The following is a 15,527-nucleotide window of genomic DNA, read 5'->3' as shown; positions in this document are numbered from 1 at the left end:
CGTTTAGCTGCCTCCATAGTGAAAAGTCCTTCCGAAGATTGTTTTTTCCATTTGTATCAAACAATTGAGTGCACGCCGCTTGTGGGACAAGACTGTTTGCTAAACTTAATTGGAAAAATAGCGTGTGCACACTTTCCCTTTATGAACATTTTTTTCGTTACACCTTTCTAGGCTTTAAGTATTTGCGTGCAGAACAGAACTGTGTTTGTCCCAACACAGTAGTCTAAAGATAGAGAAGAAGGGGGCTCGCAGTTTGCGTCCCCATCTGTAGCACTGCTTGAATAAGAAAACATTGCTCGTGAGTAAAGTTATTCCAACTGAAATTCAACTTTGTATTCCATAGTACTCCATAATCTTTTCACCGTTCTCAAACTTAACATATACTTCAAAAGTGGATCACTCCGGAGACAGCCAGGTGGTACTTGAATGTTTTTATTTTGCATTTTCGAATGTCTAATATTACCGAGGCTTTTACACAGACATGTGATTCCAACATTCTAACGAACAAGCCAGTTTTATAATCCAATGCATTTCAAACTTTTAGTTCTTCTTCAGGGTTACTGGAAAAAATAGATAAAGGGCCACATCAGCAAATCTTACAAAGTAACAAATTCAATTCATAGAAAACATACGACAAATTGATCATCGCTACATCCGAATGTGAAAAAATCCTCTCTTGACTCCCAGTAACCGTTTACCAAGGATGGAAATAAGTCACACAGTGTTCACAGCAGTCCCTTCAATTAACAGCTCACCCTTGGTTGTGCTCATTGCTGAGTTTCAAAGACTTAATCCGAATAATGTACTCTCCCCACACCCCTAGCTGATTTCCAAATCATGCCACTGAATGAATATATGAAATGTACCTGGTAGTGTACAAAAAGCCAGCGGCTTGTAGCGAGTCTTTTTCCTTATGTGCCATGAGCCTAGCCGGAGCTACCATCGACCTCAGATTCCCCTCCAAACTTGTTCTTAAATCCTCAACCCACATGTTTTCCCGGTCTGCCCTTTAATTGCCATCACGTGATCTAGGTCGGTCACCGTGTGTGCTATTAACAAGAAAAACTACCTTTCCCACCATGCACCAACGATTTTCAGCAAAACCGCATACTCAAGGAAATCAGATGAATACGAGGAAACCTAATCACAATATGTGAGATCATGAGTATAAATAATCGCTAACTGCTAAACAGTGTACTTGCGGACATACATAAGATGCAACATAAATTCAAAGTGAATTACATGAGATTCAATGTCTTTTTAAATTGTAAAATAAACGTGAAATAAACGTGGTCCATATACGATGTTATCATCTGCGTGGTATTTGGACGTTTAGCTGCCTCTATAGTGAAAAGTCCTTCCGAAGATTGTTTTTTCCATTTGTATCAAACAATTGGGGTGTACGCCGCTTGTGGGACAAGACTGTTTGCTAAACTTAATTGGAAGAATAGCGTGTGCACACCTTCCCTTTATGAACATTTTTTTCATTACACCTTTCTAGGCTTTAAGTATTTGCGTGCAGAACAGAACTGTGTTTTTCCCAACACAGTAGTCTAAAGATAAAGAAGAAGGGGGTTCGCGGTTTGCGTCCCCATCTGTTGCACTGCTTGAATAAGGAAACATTCCTCATGAGTAAACTTATTCCAACTGAAATTCAACTTTGTATTCCATAGTACTCCATAATCTTTTCACCGTTCTCAAACTTAACATATACTTCAAAAGTGGATCACTCCGGAGACAGCCAGGTGGTACTTGAATGTTTTTATTTTGCATTTTCAAATGTCTAATGTTGCCGAGGCTTTTACACAGACATGTGCTTCCAACATTCTAGTGAACAAGCCAGTTTTATAACCCAATGCCTCTCGAACTTTTAGTTCTTCTTCAGGGGTACTGGAAAAAATAGATAACGGGCCACATCAGCAAATCTTACAAAGTAACAAATTCAATTCATAGAAAACATACGATAAATTCATCATCGTTACATCCGAATGTGAAAAAATCCTCTCTTGACTCCCAGTAACCGTTTACCAAGGATGGAAATAAGTCACACAGTGTTCACAGCAGTCCCTTCAATTAAAAGCTCACCCTTGGTTGTGCTCATTGCTGAGTTTCAAAGACTTAATCCGAATAATGTACTCTCCCCACACCCCTAGCTGATTTCCAAATCATGCCACTGAATGAATATATGAAATGTACCTGGTAGTGTACAAAAAGCCAGCGGCTTGTAGCGAGTCTTTTTCCTTATGTGCCATGAGCCTAGCCGGAGCTACCATCGACCTCAGATGCCCCTCCAAACTTGTTCTTAAATCCTCAACCCACATGTTTTCCCGGTCTGCCCTTTAATTGCCATCACGTGATCTAGGTCGGTCACCGTGTGTGCTATTAACAAGAAAAACTACCTTTCCCACCATGCACCAACGATTTTCAGCAAAACCGCATACTCAAGGAAATCAGATGAATACGAGGAAACTTAATCACAATATGTGAGATCATGAGTATAAATAATCGCTAACTGCTAAACAGTGTACTTGCGGACATACATAAGATGCAACATGAATTCAAAGTGAATTACATGAGATTCAATGTCTTTTTAAATTGTAAAATAAACGTGGTCCATATACGATGTTATCATCTGCGTGGTATTTGGACGTTTAGCTGCCTCTATAGTGAAAAGTCCTTCCGAAGATTGTTTTTTCCATTTGTATCAAACAATTGGGGTGCACGCCGCTTGTGGGACAAGACTGTTTGCTAAACTTAATTGGAAGAATAGCGTGTGCACACCTTCCCTTTATGAACACGTTTTTTTATTACACCTTTCTAGGCTTTAAGTATTTGCGTGCAGAACAGAACTGTGTTTGTCCCAACACAGTAGTCTAAAGATAAAGAAGAAGGGGGTTCGCGGTTTGCGTCCCCATCTGTTGCACTGCTTGAATAAGGAAACATTCCTCATGAGTAAACTTATTCCAACTGAAATTCAACTTTGTATTCCATAGTACTCCATAATCTTTTCACCGTTCTCAAACTTAACATATACTTCAAAAGTGGATCACTCCGGAGACAGCCAGGTGGTACTTGAATGTTTTTATTTTGCATTTTCAAATGTCTAATGTTGCCGAGGCTTTTACACAGACATGTGCTTCCAACATTCTAGCGAACAAGCCAGTTTTATAACCCAATGCCTTTCGAACTTTTAGTTCTTCTTCAGGGGTACTGGAAAAAATAGATAAAGGGCCACATCAGCAAATCTTACAAAGTAACAAATTCAATTCGTAGAAAACATACGATAAATTCATCATCGTTACATCCGAATGTGAAAAAATCCTCTCTTGACTCCCAGTAACCGTTTACCAAGGATGGAAATAAGTCACACAGTGTTCACAGCAGTCCCTTCAATTAAAAGCTCACCCTTGGTTGTGCTCAGTGCTGAATTCAAAGACGTAATCCGAATAATGTACTCTCCCCACACCCCTAGCTGATTTCCAAATCATGCCACTGAATGAAGATATGAAATGTACCTGGTAGTGTACAGAAAGCCAGCGGCTTGTAGCGAGTCTTTTTCGTTATGTGCCATGAGCCTAGCCGGAGCTACCATCGACCTCAGATTCCCCTCCAAACTTGTTCTTAAATCCTCAACCCACGTGTTTTCCCGGTCTGCCCCTTAATTACCATCACGTGATCTAGGTCGGTCACCCTGTGTGCTATTAACAAGAAAAACTACCTTTCCCACCATGCACCAACGATTTTCAGCAAAACCGCATACTCAAGGAAATCAGATGAATACGAGAAAACTTAATCACAATATGTGAGATCATGAGTATAAATAATCGCTAACTGCTAAACAGTGTATTTGCGGACTTACATAAGATGCAACATAAATTCAAAGTGAATTACATGAGATTCAATGTCTTTTTAAATTGTAAAATAAACGTGAAATAAACGTGGTCCATATATGATGTTATCATCTGCGTGGTATTTGGACGTTTATCTGCCTCCATAGTGAAAAGTCCTTCCGAAGATTGTTTTTTAGGGCTCGGTAATATCCGGTCTGCCGAAGGCAGACCGGAAGTCCGAGATTAAATGTTGTTTAGTAGGTCTTCAGAACCCGCCTCCCTGCCCTGTCTCTCCACCATTGGCTGGCTTCCTAAACGGAGGCCAGCCAGTGGAGGAGAGAGCCGTCCCTCCAAAGAAGCCCCGTCTTTTTCGGATTCGGGGGCGTGATTTTTTGCGTTCTTTAGCCCTGTGACGTCGTCCGTCACTCAGGGCACAAAACCACGCCCCCGAATCTGAAAAACATTCAAGTACCACCTGGCTGTCTCCGGAGTGATCCACTTTTGAAGTATATGTTAAGTTTGAGAACGGTGAAAAGATTATGGAGTACTATGGAATACAAACTTGAATTTCAGTTGGAATAACTTTACTCACGAGGAATGTTTCCTTATTCAAGCAGTGCAACAGATGGGGACGCAAACCGCGAACCCCCTTCTTCTCTATCTTTAGACTACTGTGTTGGGACAAACACAGTTCTGTTCTGCACGCAAATACTTAAAGCCTAGAAAGGTGTAACGGAAAAAATGTTCATAAAGGGAAGGTGTGCACACGCTATTCTTCCAATTAAGTTATACATCCAGCAACCCCATTTAAAGCATGACATCCCTTATACACTGTGCAACTTTGAGCGTGCGCGTGCCTGCCAGGTTAGATTTGTCTACTTGCGGGTTGAGATGAGTGTTATGATCCCCTCCCCATATGATTGCAGCCTCCCGCCAGGTGCGCAACACATTGAACATTTGCAAAAAAGGTGTTGTGTCATCCGCCACAGGGCCATACATATTTATCACTGTCACCATCGATCTCCCCTGCACCATAGCCCAGCGACCCTCATTATCTACAGAGGTGCGCACAGCCGTGAATGGCACCCCTTTTTTTCACAATATTAAGGACACCCCTTGCATAGCTGGATAATGACGACGCTAAGGGGAAAGCAGCCCATCGGCATGCCACCTTGCCTTCTGCGTGTTGGCTCAAGTTGGTCTCTTGTGGGAGAGCAATCTTTACAGCATGTCGATCCAATTGCGCAAGCACTTGCCTAACTTTCTTGGGTGTATTCAACCCCCGAACATTCCAAGTTATACATTTATACATTTCCCCCATCCTTTTAGCGGTCAGCAAAGCAGCTGTAACAACATAGCATTCTATTCCGCATGTATATCTCGCCACACAGACCAGAAATCGCACTATAGTCTTGATCACAGCACCTCCATTGCTTAAAAGTGAACCTTTCCCTCCCACCCCCCACCCACTTCAGCATCCCCAATTTACCAAAGAATTGACCCTCATGTAACTCCCATCCCAACATTTACAATAGTTAACAACATAACAGGTGGGGAATACCCATTGGGGGTCGCAGCGGCTCAATCCACTCCCAGATCTAGTAGGGAGGGGGCCGCCAAGATAGTATCTTGCCCTACTATCGCAACCCAATCACCAGTTGTTAGGTCGGAGACATGGTGTAAAACAGAAGACACAGCACTCTTGTCAGCATCACAAATATGAAGGCACCCGGCTCGTTATAAAACTGCCCTGACTCTCCCGTCTCCGAACCTCCCCCATCCAGCAACGGAACACACCCAGGCCTGGTCATATTAATCACAGAAGTAACAATAAATGCCCCTACAAACACGGCCTACGTGCAAGCATCTATTCTAAACCTGTAACATGAAGGACCTCCAGAGCAACATTAAACTACAGCGCAGCACGTATAAATGTAAGCATGTAAATGCACTTTAACAAGACCCAGATCCCCTTACTGTTCAATCATCAATGTCTGATGTGTGGGCTGGGGTACTCCGCTGGGCCTTAATGATCTAACATGTTCCATTGTCTGCTTAGGGGTTGTGAAATTCTTGCCTTGCTCTGCTTCTCCTATACGCAGCCGCACCGGTTACAGCATAGCATACGGGATCTGTTCTTTCATCAACACCTTTTTCACCACGTGAAACTCCTTGTGGGCCCCCTGTACTGTTGCTGTAAAGTCCGGGCAGAAAGATAAGACATTGCCCTGATAGTTTATTGTACCCTTTTGTCGTGTTACATGCAGAACAGTATCTCGGTCTATGAAGTTGAACAATCTGGCAATTATAGGTCTCGGTGTAGCGCCGGGCAGAGGTCGTGCCGCTAAGGATCTGTGAGTTTGCTCCACAGCAAACAGAGTCGACAGAGTGCCTGCCCCGCATATTTCCCGCAGCATCGTTTCCATATAGTCCCCATCCGCCCCACATTGGTGAATTCTGGAAGGCCTAAAACGCGTATATTGTTGCGTCTAGACCTCGCTTCCATGTCCTCATTTTTTGCTTGAATGACAGCAAGCAATTTTGTGATCTCAGGCGTCTTCACAGCGACATGTTGTAATCCGTCTTCAGCGTCTGTAATCCGCTGTTTCACCTCACCAATACGTGCCGCCTGCTTGTCTAGTTTTGCGGAAATATTATCCATCCTCCCATTGAGGGCCTCGATTTTGCCATCGAGTGCCTTGAGACTAGCCTGAATTGCAGCCAATGATTTCTCAAGTGTGGAAGGGGCCTGGCCCGGTGAATCCATCTCCGAGTCAGATGCAGCGTTATGTACCGATTTGCCGCTCTTTCTCAGTTTAAATGTGAGCCGAGGTTGGTTCTTGTCCAGCTTGCCCATGTTGTACCCCAGATCGGGGGGGGGGGCGCTATGCAGCAAGAGCACAACACCACGCGTTTCAGAAAGGCGTGTACACTCCCACCCTGGTAGCAGATCAGCTTTTGGCAATGGAGGATAATCAGGGCTCGCAGCTGTATCTTTGTATGTCACACTGAGTCGTATCTCCCAGGCAGCCAGTATCAGTGCACACCATAAGGGGCCTGGATGACCTTGGGGCCCAAATGGCAACACCTCTCAGCTTTAGGGCACCTGTGCCCTTAAACCACTAGCAAAACTATTTGGCCCAGATAGTAATGCTGCATAAAACTGCACAATGTCACCACATCCACGAGAATGCCAGCAGTCCCCAGCGCCGATATGCTCACAATCAAGATGGTGGGGAAGCAAATGTCCACCCAATTGTAGAGGTGTATTGGCACTTACAGCATTTTTAATAACCCACTCCTGGGCTCAATTATATTGCAGCAGAAGGCCAGTTCCGAGGCCCGCCCGCCCTCGCACACAATGTAGTCCTCAGAAGTCCCCAGCAGCGCTCCCGCCTCACCGCGCACTGCCCTGCGTGTGCTTCCTTACTCGCGCTTTGTCTCCGCACACTAGGGCCTCAAGGGGTGCCGGCAAGAGGTGGGGGCTCCGGCAGTCCTGGATAATACCGCAAGTCGATTCCTCCAAGCAAACGCACCTCCGAGCCTCAGCCACTATGCCGGGCCCCGGGGGAAGCAGAGTTGCAGACTAGTCTTCCCCCGGGGTCTTTCGCGCAGGGATAGGCCAGGTAGGGGAAGGGGAGGAGTTAGGGGGTGGGTATTTAGGCGCAGGGGAGGAAGGGAACTTCCTCTTCCTGCGCCTGGCACCATCGGGAGGGAGCTCAAAAGGAAGGTTAGTTAGGGCTGTGTTATTTCACCAGTTTAGTGCAGTGCAGGTTCTGGGTTAGGCGATCGGCGTCGGAGGCTGTTTCACGGCAGCCGGTTTAGTTTTTTTCTTCCGCCGATAGCGTGGCATTTAGCGATATGTCTGGGGTGTCGCCTGATGGGGTCCGGGAGGCCTTGCTGCTGTTGGCGAGGGCCGGGCGGGAGGACCTGCTGCAGCCGGGGGTTTTAGGCCAGGCGCGGGTGGGGGCCACTAGGGGCACACGCGCTGCCTAGGCCGGGGTTAAGGCCGCAGTGGCGGCCTGCCAGGAGGATGAGCCTGACGCTGCAGGCCATGTTAGCGACCGGGGGGGGGCGGAGCGCCCAAGGACCCGGGGAGGGGCGGGAAACGCAGGAGCCTGCCCCCGCGGGCCTTCCCTCCGCTCGAGTTTTTGCCTGGGGCCTCGGGGGCGGCCGTGAGGGCCGCGCCCCCCGCGCTCCCGCCCCAAGGGCCTTTGCTGGTGCCGGCCGGCGCTACGCAGGGGGAGGGGCAGGCAGACAGCATTTCTGGGCCTGCCCTGGAGCAGGTGGTAGCATCGGGTGGGGAGGGGGCCCCTGGGCTTGCCGGGCAGCCGGCTCTCAATGCTCCTGGGGAGGGTTTGACTGAGGACACCTTGAGGGAAGCAAGGGGGCTGGAGGAGGAGGCCCCCATCGACCTGTCTACCAGCTCCTGGTTCCCATGGGAGGGCCTGGCTGGGTTCCTAGTTTCCCACAGGTGGGTTTCTTCCCCCCGGGGGCTGAATTTTTTGGCTACTGCCCACCCCCCACCCCCCCCTCAGATCTGGGGCGCCACTTCCTGGGAAGACAGGGCCCGGGGAGAGAGGATCTTGGAGCAGATTCAGGAGGTCAGGTGGGCCGAGGAGACAAGAGCCAGGGTTTGAGCAGTGTGGGGCCATGTGGTTGAGGGCCCTCCCACCCCGACCTCTGAGGAGGAAAGGGAAGCAGAGAGGGAGGAAGAGTTTAGGAGGGTCAGGGCTAAGAAGGCAGTGCAGGACCACCCCCCCAGGGGGGGTATGGCAGGTGTAGGGACGGCCAGGACGGCTTTGAGGCCCGATGGTGCTGGGGCCCGCTCAGGTTGGAGCGACCTGAGGGGTGGGAGGGGATCCAAGCCGGCAGCTGTCGGCAGAGCCCGGGGGTGCCTGGCGGGGCGCAAGACGGCTCCAAGACGCAGGACGGAAGCAGTAGGTCAGTCCGCGGTGGCTGTCCCTCCACCGAGGGCTCGGGCTCCTGCAGCACGTGGCGAATCTGGTGTGCGTGGGCGGGGAGGTGTGCAGAAAGGTGTGAAGCGTGCGGTGAAGGAGGTGGACAATTTGGGTGTGGCTCTGGAACCGGTGCTTGAGTTGGATTATGGTGCCGAGAGTGATGAGCTGGAGGACGGGGAGGTGCGGGATGACTTTGAAGGCTTAGGCGGCGCTGCGGACAACGGCGACCTTGGTGTATTACAGGACAAGGCGGCGACGAAGACCAAGGCCGGGTCGGCGGCGGTCCAGGTGACGGAGTCCAGAGGACGGCCCCGGGAGCGGACCTCGGCACTCACAGGTGAGGGAGCCTGGTGGGCAGCTTGGGAGGACGTTCCACGGGGGGGGAAGGACGGAAGAGGACTTGCAGGTCGGGAGGTGTGGGGGATGGTTCAGTGCGGGAGGCGGAGAAGCCATCGGGCGGTCCACCCGAGGATGGTAAGAAGGTGGATGGTAAGTCGGTGACTTTGGGGGTGCAGACGGAAAAAGGGGATGGTAAGGAGGAGAAGGGAGTGAAGGTCCCTAAGAAGCTCCCATATATGAGGCTGGCGATGCCTTTGGGGTCGCATCTCTTGGAGAAACTCAAGGATCGGATCTGGAAACATGAGTTTGTGGATGTCTTTAAGTTGCTTCATAGGGAGGTGCAGGCTAAGGAGGGGTCTAAGGAGGAGGAGTGGGCGCTGACGAGGCGCCCTAGGGTACCGGTGACAATGGAGAATTGGACGTCAGCGTCCTTGATCTATGCCAGTGTTTATTGCCAGAAGTATTTGGACAGGGCGATTGCGCTTTTTAAGTACATGGACATCATTCGCAAGGCCCAGATGCAGTTCTGGGGTTTTGCTTGGTTAAGCTATGATGAGGAGTTTCGAGCTAGGGTTAGCGTGAATCCCGAGAAGAGTTGGGGGGAAGTGGATCAGGAACTTTGGATGCAGTGGATGGCGTCTTCGCACTCCACGGCGTCCACTCACACGGCCAGTGGCCTACCGGTGGTGTATCGGTCTTTTCCGCCGCGTCCCGCCCAAGGCGGGGCGGGGGGTGGAACAGTGCCCAGCACCATTGTCTCAGTGCTCAGGGAACTCTACTAAACTTGTCTCAGGGTAACAGTCCAAGCTGGGGGGTTATTCCACGGGGGCCTATTGGAGCTACAATAGGGGGTATTGTTCCAGGTATCCCTGTAAATTCAAACACGAGTGCTCGAAGTGCGGCGGGAAACATGCCCTTACGCAGTGCCTCACGCTCACCACACCCTCGGAGCAATGGAGGAACGCCAGAGGGCGGGGCCAACCTGGACCGAAGGGCGCCTACACCGGTTAGGGTGGTGGCTCTCGTGCTACCCGGATCAGGAGGCTGCGGCGCGGCTCTTCTGGGGTTTCACGGAGGGCTTTCGGGTAGGCTACCAGGGTCCCAGGGAGCGCCGTTGGGCCGAGAATTTGAAATCTGCCAAAGAATTGCCGAGTGTAGTGTCTGCTAAGTTGAGGAAAGAGGTGGAGGAAGGAAGGGTGGCTGGCCCGTTTACTGACTGGCCGTTGCAAGACCTGATCATATCCCCGTTGGGGGTGGTGCCGGAGAAGGAGGAAGGGGAGTTCAGGATGATTCACCATCTGTCGTGGCCGGAGGGCCAGTCAGTGAACGACTTTATTGCAGTGGCGGATTCGAGAGTGCTGTACGCATCGGTGGACGATGCGATCCGCCTGGTGAGGGTTTGTGGGACGGGTGCGGAATTGGCGAAGTGTGATTTCAAGTCTGCTTTCCGTCTCCTGCCTATTCACCCTGCAGATTTTTCACTCTTGGGCATGCAGTTTGGGGGGGCCATCTACGTGGACAAAGTTTTGCCCATGGGGTGCGCCATCTCCTGCACTCTGTTCGAGCTTTTCAGCACTTTTCTGCAGTGGGTCATGGTACGAGTCAGTGGGTGTCGTGAAGTCACCCACTACTTGGACGATTTCCTCTTCCTGGGGAGGTCGGATACCGGGGATTGCGGCAGGGCCCTGTCGCGGTTCCAGGAGATGGCCTTTCAGTTTGGGGTGCCTCTGGCGCCCGAGAAGACGGCTGGTCCCAGCTGTTGCCTCACCTTCCTAGGGATCGAACTGGACTCGGTGCAGTGGTTGGCGCGCCTTCCTGCGGCCAAAGTGACGGAGATTCTGGCATGTCTGGAGTGGGCTGTGGGGGAACGGCGGATTCCTTTGAGGGCAGTGCAGAAGCTCCTGGGTTTCCTTAACTTTGCGTGTAGGGTAGTGCAGGCAGGGCGGACGTTCTGCAGGCAGCTCGGCATGGCCATGTCGGGGGCAGTGCTTCCACATCACAGGGTCAGGATTTCCATGGGGGTGAGGACGGACTTGAGGACATGGATTACCTTCTTGCAGGACTTCAACGGTGTGTCTTTGGACTTTGACCAGGAGAGGGCAGTCTGGCAATGCCAAATTAACTCTGATGCGGCTGGGTCAGCAGGGTCTGGTGTTTTCTGGGACGGCAGGTGGTGTGCGGAGAGCTGGCCTGCCTCCTGGATCAAACAGGGCAGGAGCATTGCCTTCTTGGAATTCTTCCCTTTGCTGGTGGCACTGGTGGTGTGGGGGGAGGAATTTCGAAACAGGTCGGTGCTCTTCCACGTCGACAATATGACGGTGGTGGAGCTGGTGAATCATCAGAGGGCAAGGGACCTGAGAGTGCTGCGGCTGTTGCGGAGGTTCATGTTGGCGTGTCTGCAGTTGATTGTGGTGTTTCGGGCTAAGCATGTCCCTGGGGCGAATAATGACATTGCGGATGCTTTGTCTCGTTCGCAGTGGCAGCGGTTTCGACACCTGGCACCGGGAGCGGATACGTGCAAGACCGAGCTGCCGGCCGGCATCTGGGCCTTGGGGGAGTGAGGATGATTGGTCTGGTGGAGGGTTCGCTGGCTGAGACCACGAGGAGGACTTATTGTTTAGCATGGTCTGAATTTAGTGCTTTCATGGGCTGGACGGTGAACGGTGTTGTGGGTGGGGAGTCGACTGTGGAACAGGGGCTGAGAGGTTACGTGTTGGATTGCATGGATCGGGGTTTGTCTGCGGCTACGATATCTGGAAAGTTGGCAGGGATATCTTTCTACTGTGTTTTGTTTCTGGGTTTTGACCCAACCAAGGATGTGATTCTGGCCAGGATGTTGCGGGGTTGGGGCAGGGAACGAGGGGTTGGGGGGGGGGGGTAGGCTGAGAGAGGCGGTGACGTTTGATTTGTTGGTCCGGCTGGTTGGGGTGTTGCCCGAATGCTGTTATGACCTGGTTGAGGTGGGTCTTTTTCGCTTGTGTATGGTGTGGATGTTTTTCGGGGCATTCCGGGTGTCTGAGCTTTTGGGTACGAGAAGTGGGGCTGGGAGATTGTTTGAGGAGGTTCGGGTGGATGGGGGGCGCTTGGGTGTTTGGCTGCGGTGCTCCAAGACTGATCAATTAGGCAGGGGCAAGTGGGTGCGGTTGAACGAGACGGGCGGGGCGGTTTGCCCAGTGTTGGAATGGCGAACTTTCCTGGGGACGGGGGTGTGCGTTGGGGGGAGATTTTTTGTCATGCATCTGCCGCGGGAGTGACGGCGGGCCAGTTGTTAGCCGTGTTGCGTAAGGCCTTGAGGCGTTTGGGCATGGATGAAGCTGGTTTTGGGACCCACTCTTTCCGGATTGGGGCTGCGACCGCAGCGGCCAGGTTGGGTTGGTCCTGGGATAGGATTAGGAGGATTGGGCGATGGAAGTCGCGCTGTTGTGAGAGGTATGTGAGGAAGTAGGTTGGTCCCAGGCAGGGTGTTGTTTGTTTCAGACTGTTTTTCTTGTTCTAACATCTTTTTCTTTGTAGGTTGCGTGGGTGGACCGGGCGGTAAGACGGTGACTTGGATTGTTGGGCACTCCTTTGTGCATTGGGCATCCAAATATGCGGAGCAGCAGGTTTACGGCCGTAACCTGGGACTGAAAGGACACTTGCACGAGGTACAATGGTGGGGCAAAAGTGGCATGCGATGGGGGGCACTACTGCCCTGGCTCGCGAAGTTGATCCCACAGAGGGGATGCCCTGATTTGTTGATCATTCATCTGGGGGAGAATGACCTGGTGCAACTGTCCGGATTGGCACTGTTACAACTCATGCAACGGGATCTGGAGGTTTTGAAATCGAGGCTTGCAGGGACCTGCATTGCCTGGACTGAGTTGGTCCCCAGGAAAGTGTGGAGAGGGGCTATGAAGCATGGGGCCATCGAGAAGGCACGAAGGAAGCTCAATAGGGCGATGAGACTCTACTGCGGCGACAAAGACATTAAGGTTATTGCACATGGCGGGATACGACTGGAGGAGCCTTTAGTTTTCAGGGACGACGGGGTGCACTTGTCCCAGCTGGGCAATGCATACTACATGATGGAGATGAGAGATGTGGTGAGCAAGTTGTGGAATGAGGCTATCTGGTGTCGCAGGGAGTGAGTGAGGAGTGTGTGTTGCGGAATGGCGGTCCTGAAGGGGGGTGGGGCAGTGAACCGCCCTACAGGGGGTTCACTGGTTGGCAGGATTTGAAGGGACAGGGGGGTCAAGAGCGGGCACACCCATCCCTTGGGGGGGGATTTCGTAGGGCGGATAGAAGCGTGAATGGCAGGACGCAAGGAGTGGGGCTGGATGACGAGTGATTGAGGGGCAAGAATAAAGCATGGTTGGAGCTTCTAGGGCTTGGTGATGAAGCGGAATGAGTGAAACGAATGAGGGAAGAGTGTGAGTGGGGGTTTGTTGTTATTATTATGTTGATGTTACTGTTATGTACAGATTCGCAGTTCCGGTCTAATAAAATGGCCTTTTACGCTGACACTGCGTGGTCTGTTTATTGCGCGATGCAGCCCACACGTCAGGCAGGAGCCGGCCACTCGCGTTCCAGGGCGGTCCGGCCGTATCATTCAGGCCCTTTGCGCTTTCGCTGCAGCGGCTGGTGCGGGCTTCTCTTGTCGCAATTTCTGCACTGCGCTGGTTCCGCGCTCAGTACACCTCGCTCTAACTCCCTTCCGGCAGCAGTCATCTCAGCATATAGTCCCCACATGGCCAAGGCACTCGGAGGATGGCTCCAGCCCGCTCACACAGTCGCCATCTCAGCGAGGCCCAGAGCTCGCCACTATGTTCGCGAGCACCTGCTGCCACACACTGCCAGCACTGGCGTAACAAAAACTGAGGGGGCCTCCCTGCACAGTATGTCAAGGGGCCCCCTCCGGGCTCAATCAGGAGCTCTCCGGCCAGAGTGCAGTGTCGAGGGGGCCTCTTGGAGCTTGAGGTTTCCCCCCCCGCACCGCAGTGGCTGCGGGGGCCTGTGTTATGCCCCTGACTGCCAGCACGCCCAAACTGCCAGCAGTAAGTCTCCACGCGATGGACCAATGGATTGCACAGTAGAGGCAGGATAATTAAAGGATGATTATCGGCGACCGGCAGAGCAACACTACAGTGCGGCCATCTTGCTGATCGCCAGGCCACGCCCCCAACTGTAGACACTAATCAGCTGAGAGAATTAATTATCCACTGTTCCATGTGATATTTGTTTTGATTCAGATGTTATTGTCCCTCTCTTTTTCTTATTTGAAATCAATCTAGAGAACAATTTAAATGGCTCCCTTCCACGATTATCCTTTCTCTTTCGTTATCCAGCGGTGGCCCTTGTGAGCACATTTGTGAAGCACTTAATTCCTGATCAAAAAATAAAATAATCTTAGATCTAACAGCATCTGTGTGCCTCTCTCCTGTGTCTCTCAGTAGTGAGTTTATCTTTAACCACCACCCCTTTAGCTGGAGTCGAAGCCATTTTGAGGGCATAAACAAACTGACTTGCCAGAGGACCCTGTTCGTGTAGTCTACACCTTTGTTTGCTCAGCTCATTCTTCATTGGGAAAACTGTTCATTTCAAGAGGGATAAGGTCCTATACAACAAAAAAACGAATAGCCGTCCCATTGTTAAGGAAATCCAGCTTAGATATCCACAGTTTGCCTACGTTTAGGCCTATCGCAGACTTGCCAGTACTGGGTGGAATTTTCCTAACTGTGTGAACCTACCCAAGTGGCAGACTTAATTCAGAAACTCTTGCAATAGCGCCTTTGTGCCAGTAAATGGGACCACAGGCTCTATCCCACCTCTGGCCATGAGGACACAGATTTGTATATTGGCACCACTCCAGTTCCACCTTTTTCACACCCTGCTACACTGCTCCTGCCCCCCTCCCGTCCCATCCTACACTGCGAAGGTCTGGACGACCCAATCTTTTCAGACTCACAGCTTGCCCACATAGGTCACTTCTATGCTGAAAACCACGCCATGGCTACCATGCATGCAGTTGAGTGGGATGCCTTTATGTTTAACCATTTTTATTAATTTAATAAGTTGGCAAAAAGGTATAACAAAGACAACCACATACAACCACTGGCCGGTGGTGCGACATTTGAATGCTTGTACCATGATGGTGGGTCTGAGAAAAGAAATGTAACACAGAATAACATTGAAGAAGGGGGAAAGGGAAGTGGTGGATAAAGGAAGGAGTGGAGGGCGGATCGCATAAGGAAGCCTTGTCCGTTTAATATATCTGAGCTTCTTACAGGTATCTATTGACTAGGTGCACAGGAGTGTGTTAGGGCTGTCAGGCGCAGAATCCGCAGGTATTGGGGGCATGTCAACCCGCATAATTCATCTGTCAAATATGTTATACATGGTTGCCACATCTTGTCATACC

General features: G+C 51.0%; 1 protein-coding gene across 1 annotated transcript in view; it reads left to right on the top strand.

Moving 5' to 3' along the window:
- LOC147711778 (uncharacterized) overlaps nt 1-15,527 on the top strand; it is a 46,304-nt gene that overhangs the window by 29,412 nt on the left and 1,365 nt on the right. Inside the window, exon 2 of the mRNA XM_086919532.1 lies at nt 12,644-13,212. Within this exon, the coding sequence (XP_086775658.1) occupies nt 12,644-13,212 (569 nt within the window). The remainder of the gene's footprint in view (nt 1-12,643; nt 13,213-15,527) is intronic.

This window comes from Lissotriton vulgaris, chromosome 5 (genome assembly GCF_964263255.1).
Source record: "Lissotriton vulgaris chromosome 5, aLisVul1.2, whole genome shotgun sequence".
Taxonomy (NCBI): Eukaryota; Metazoa; Chordata; class Amphibia; order Caudata; family Salamandridae; genus Lissotriton; species Lissotriton vulgaris.
This window is presented reverse-complemented; position numbering and strand designations above follow the sequence as displayed.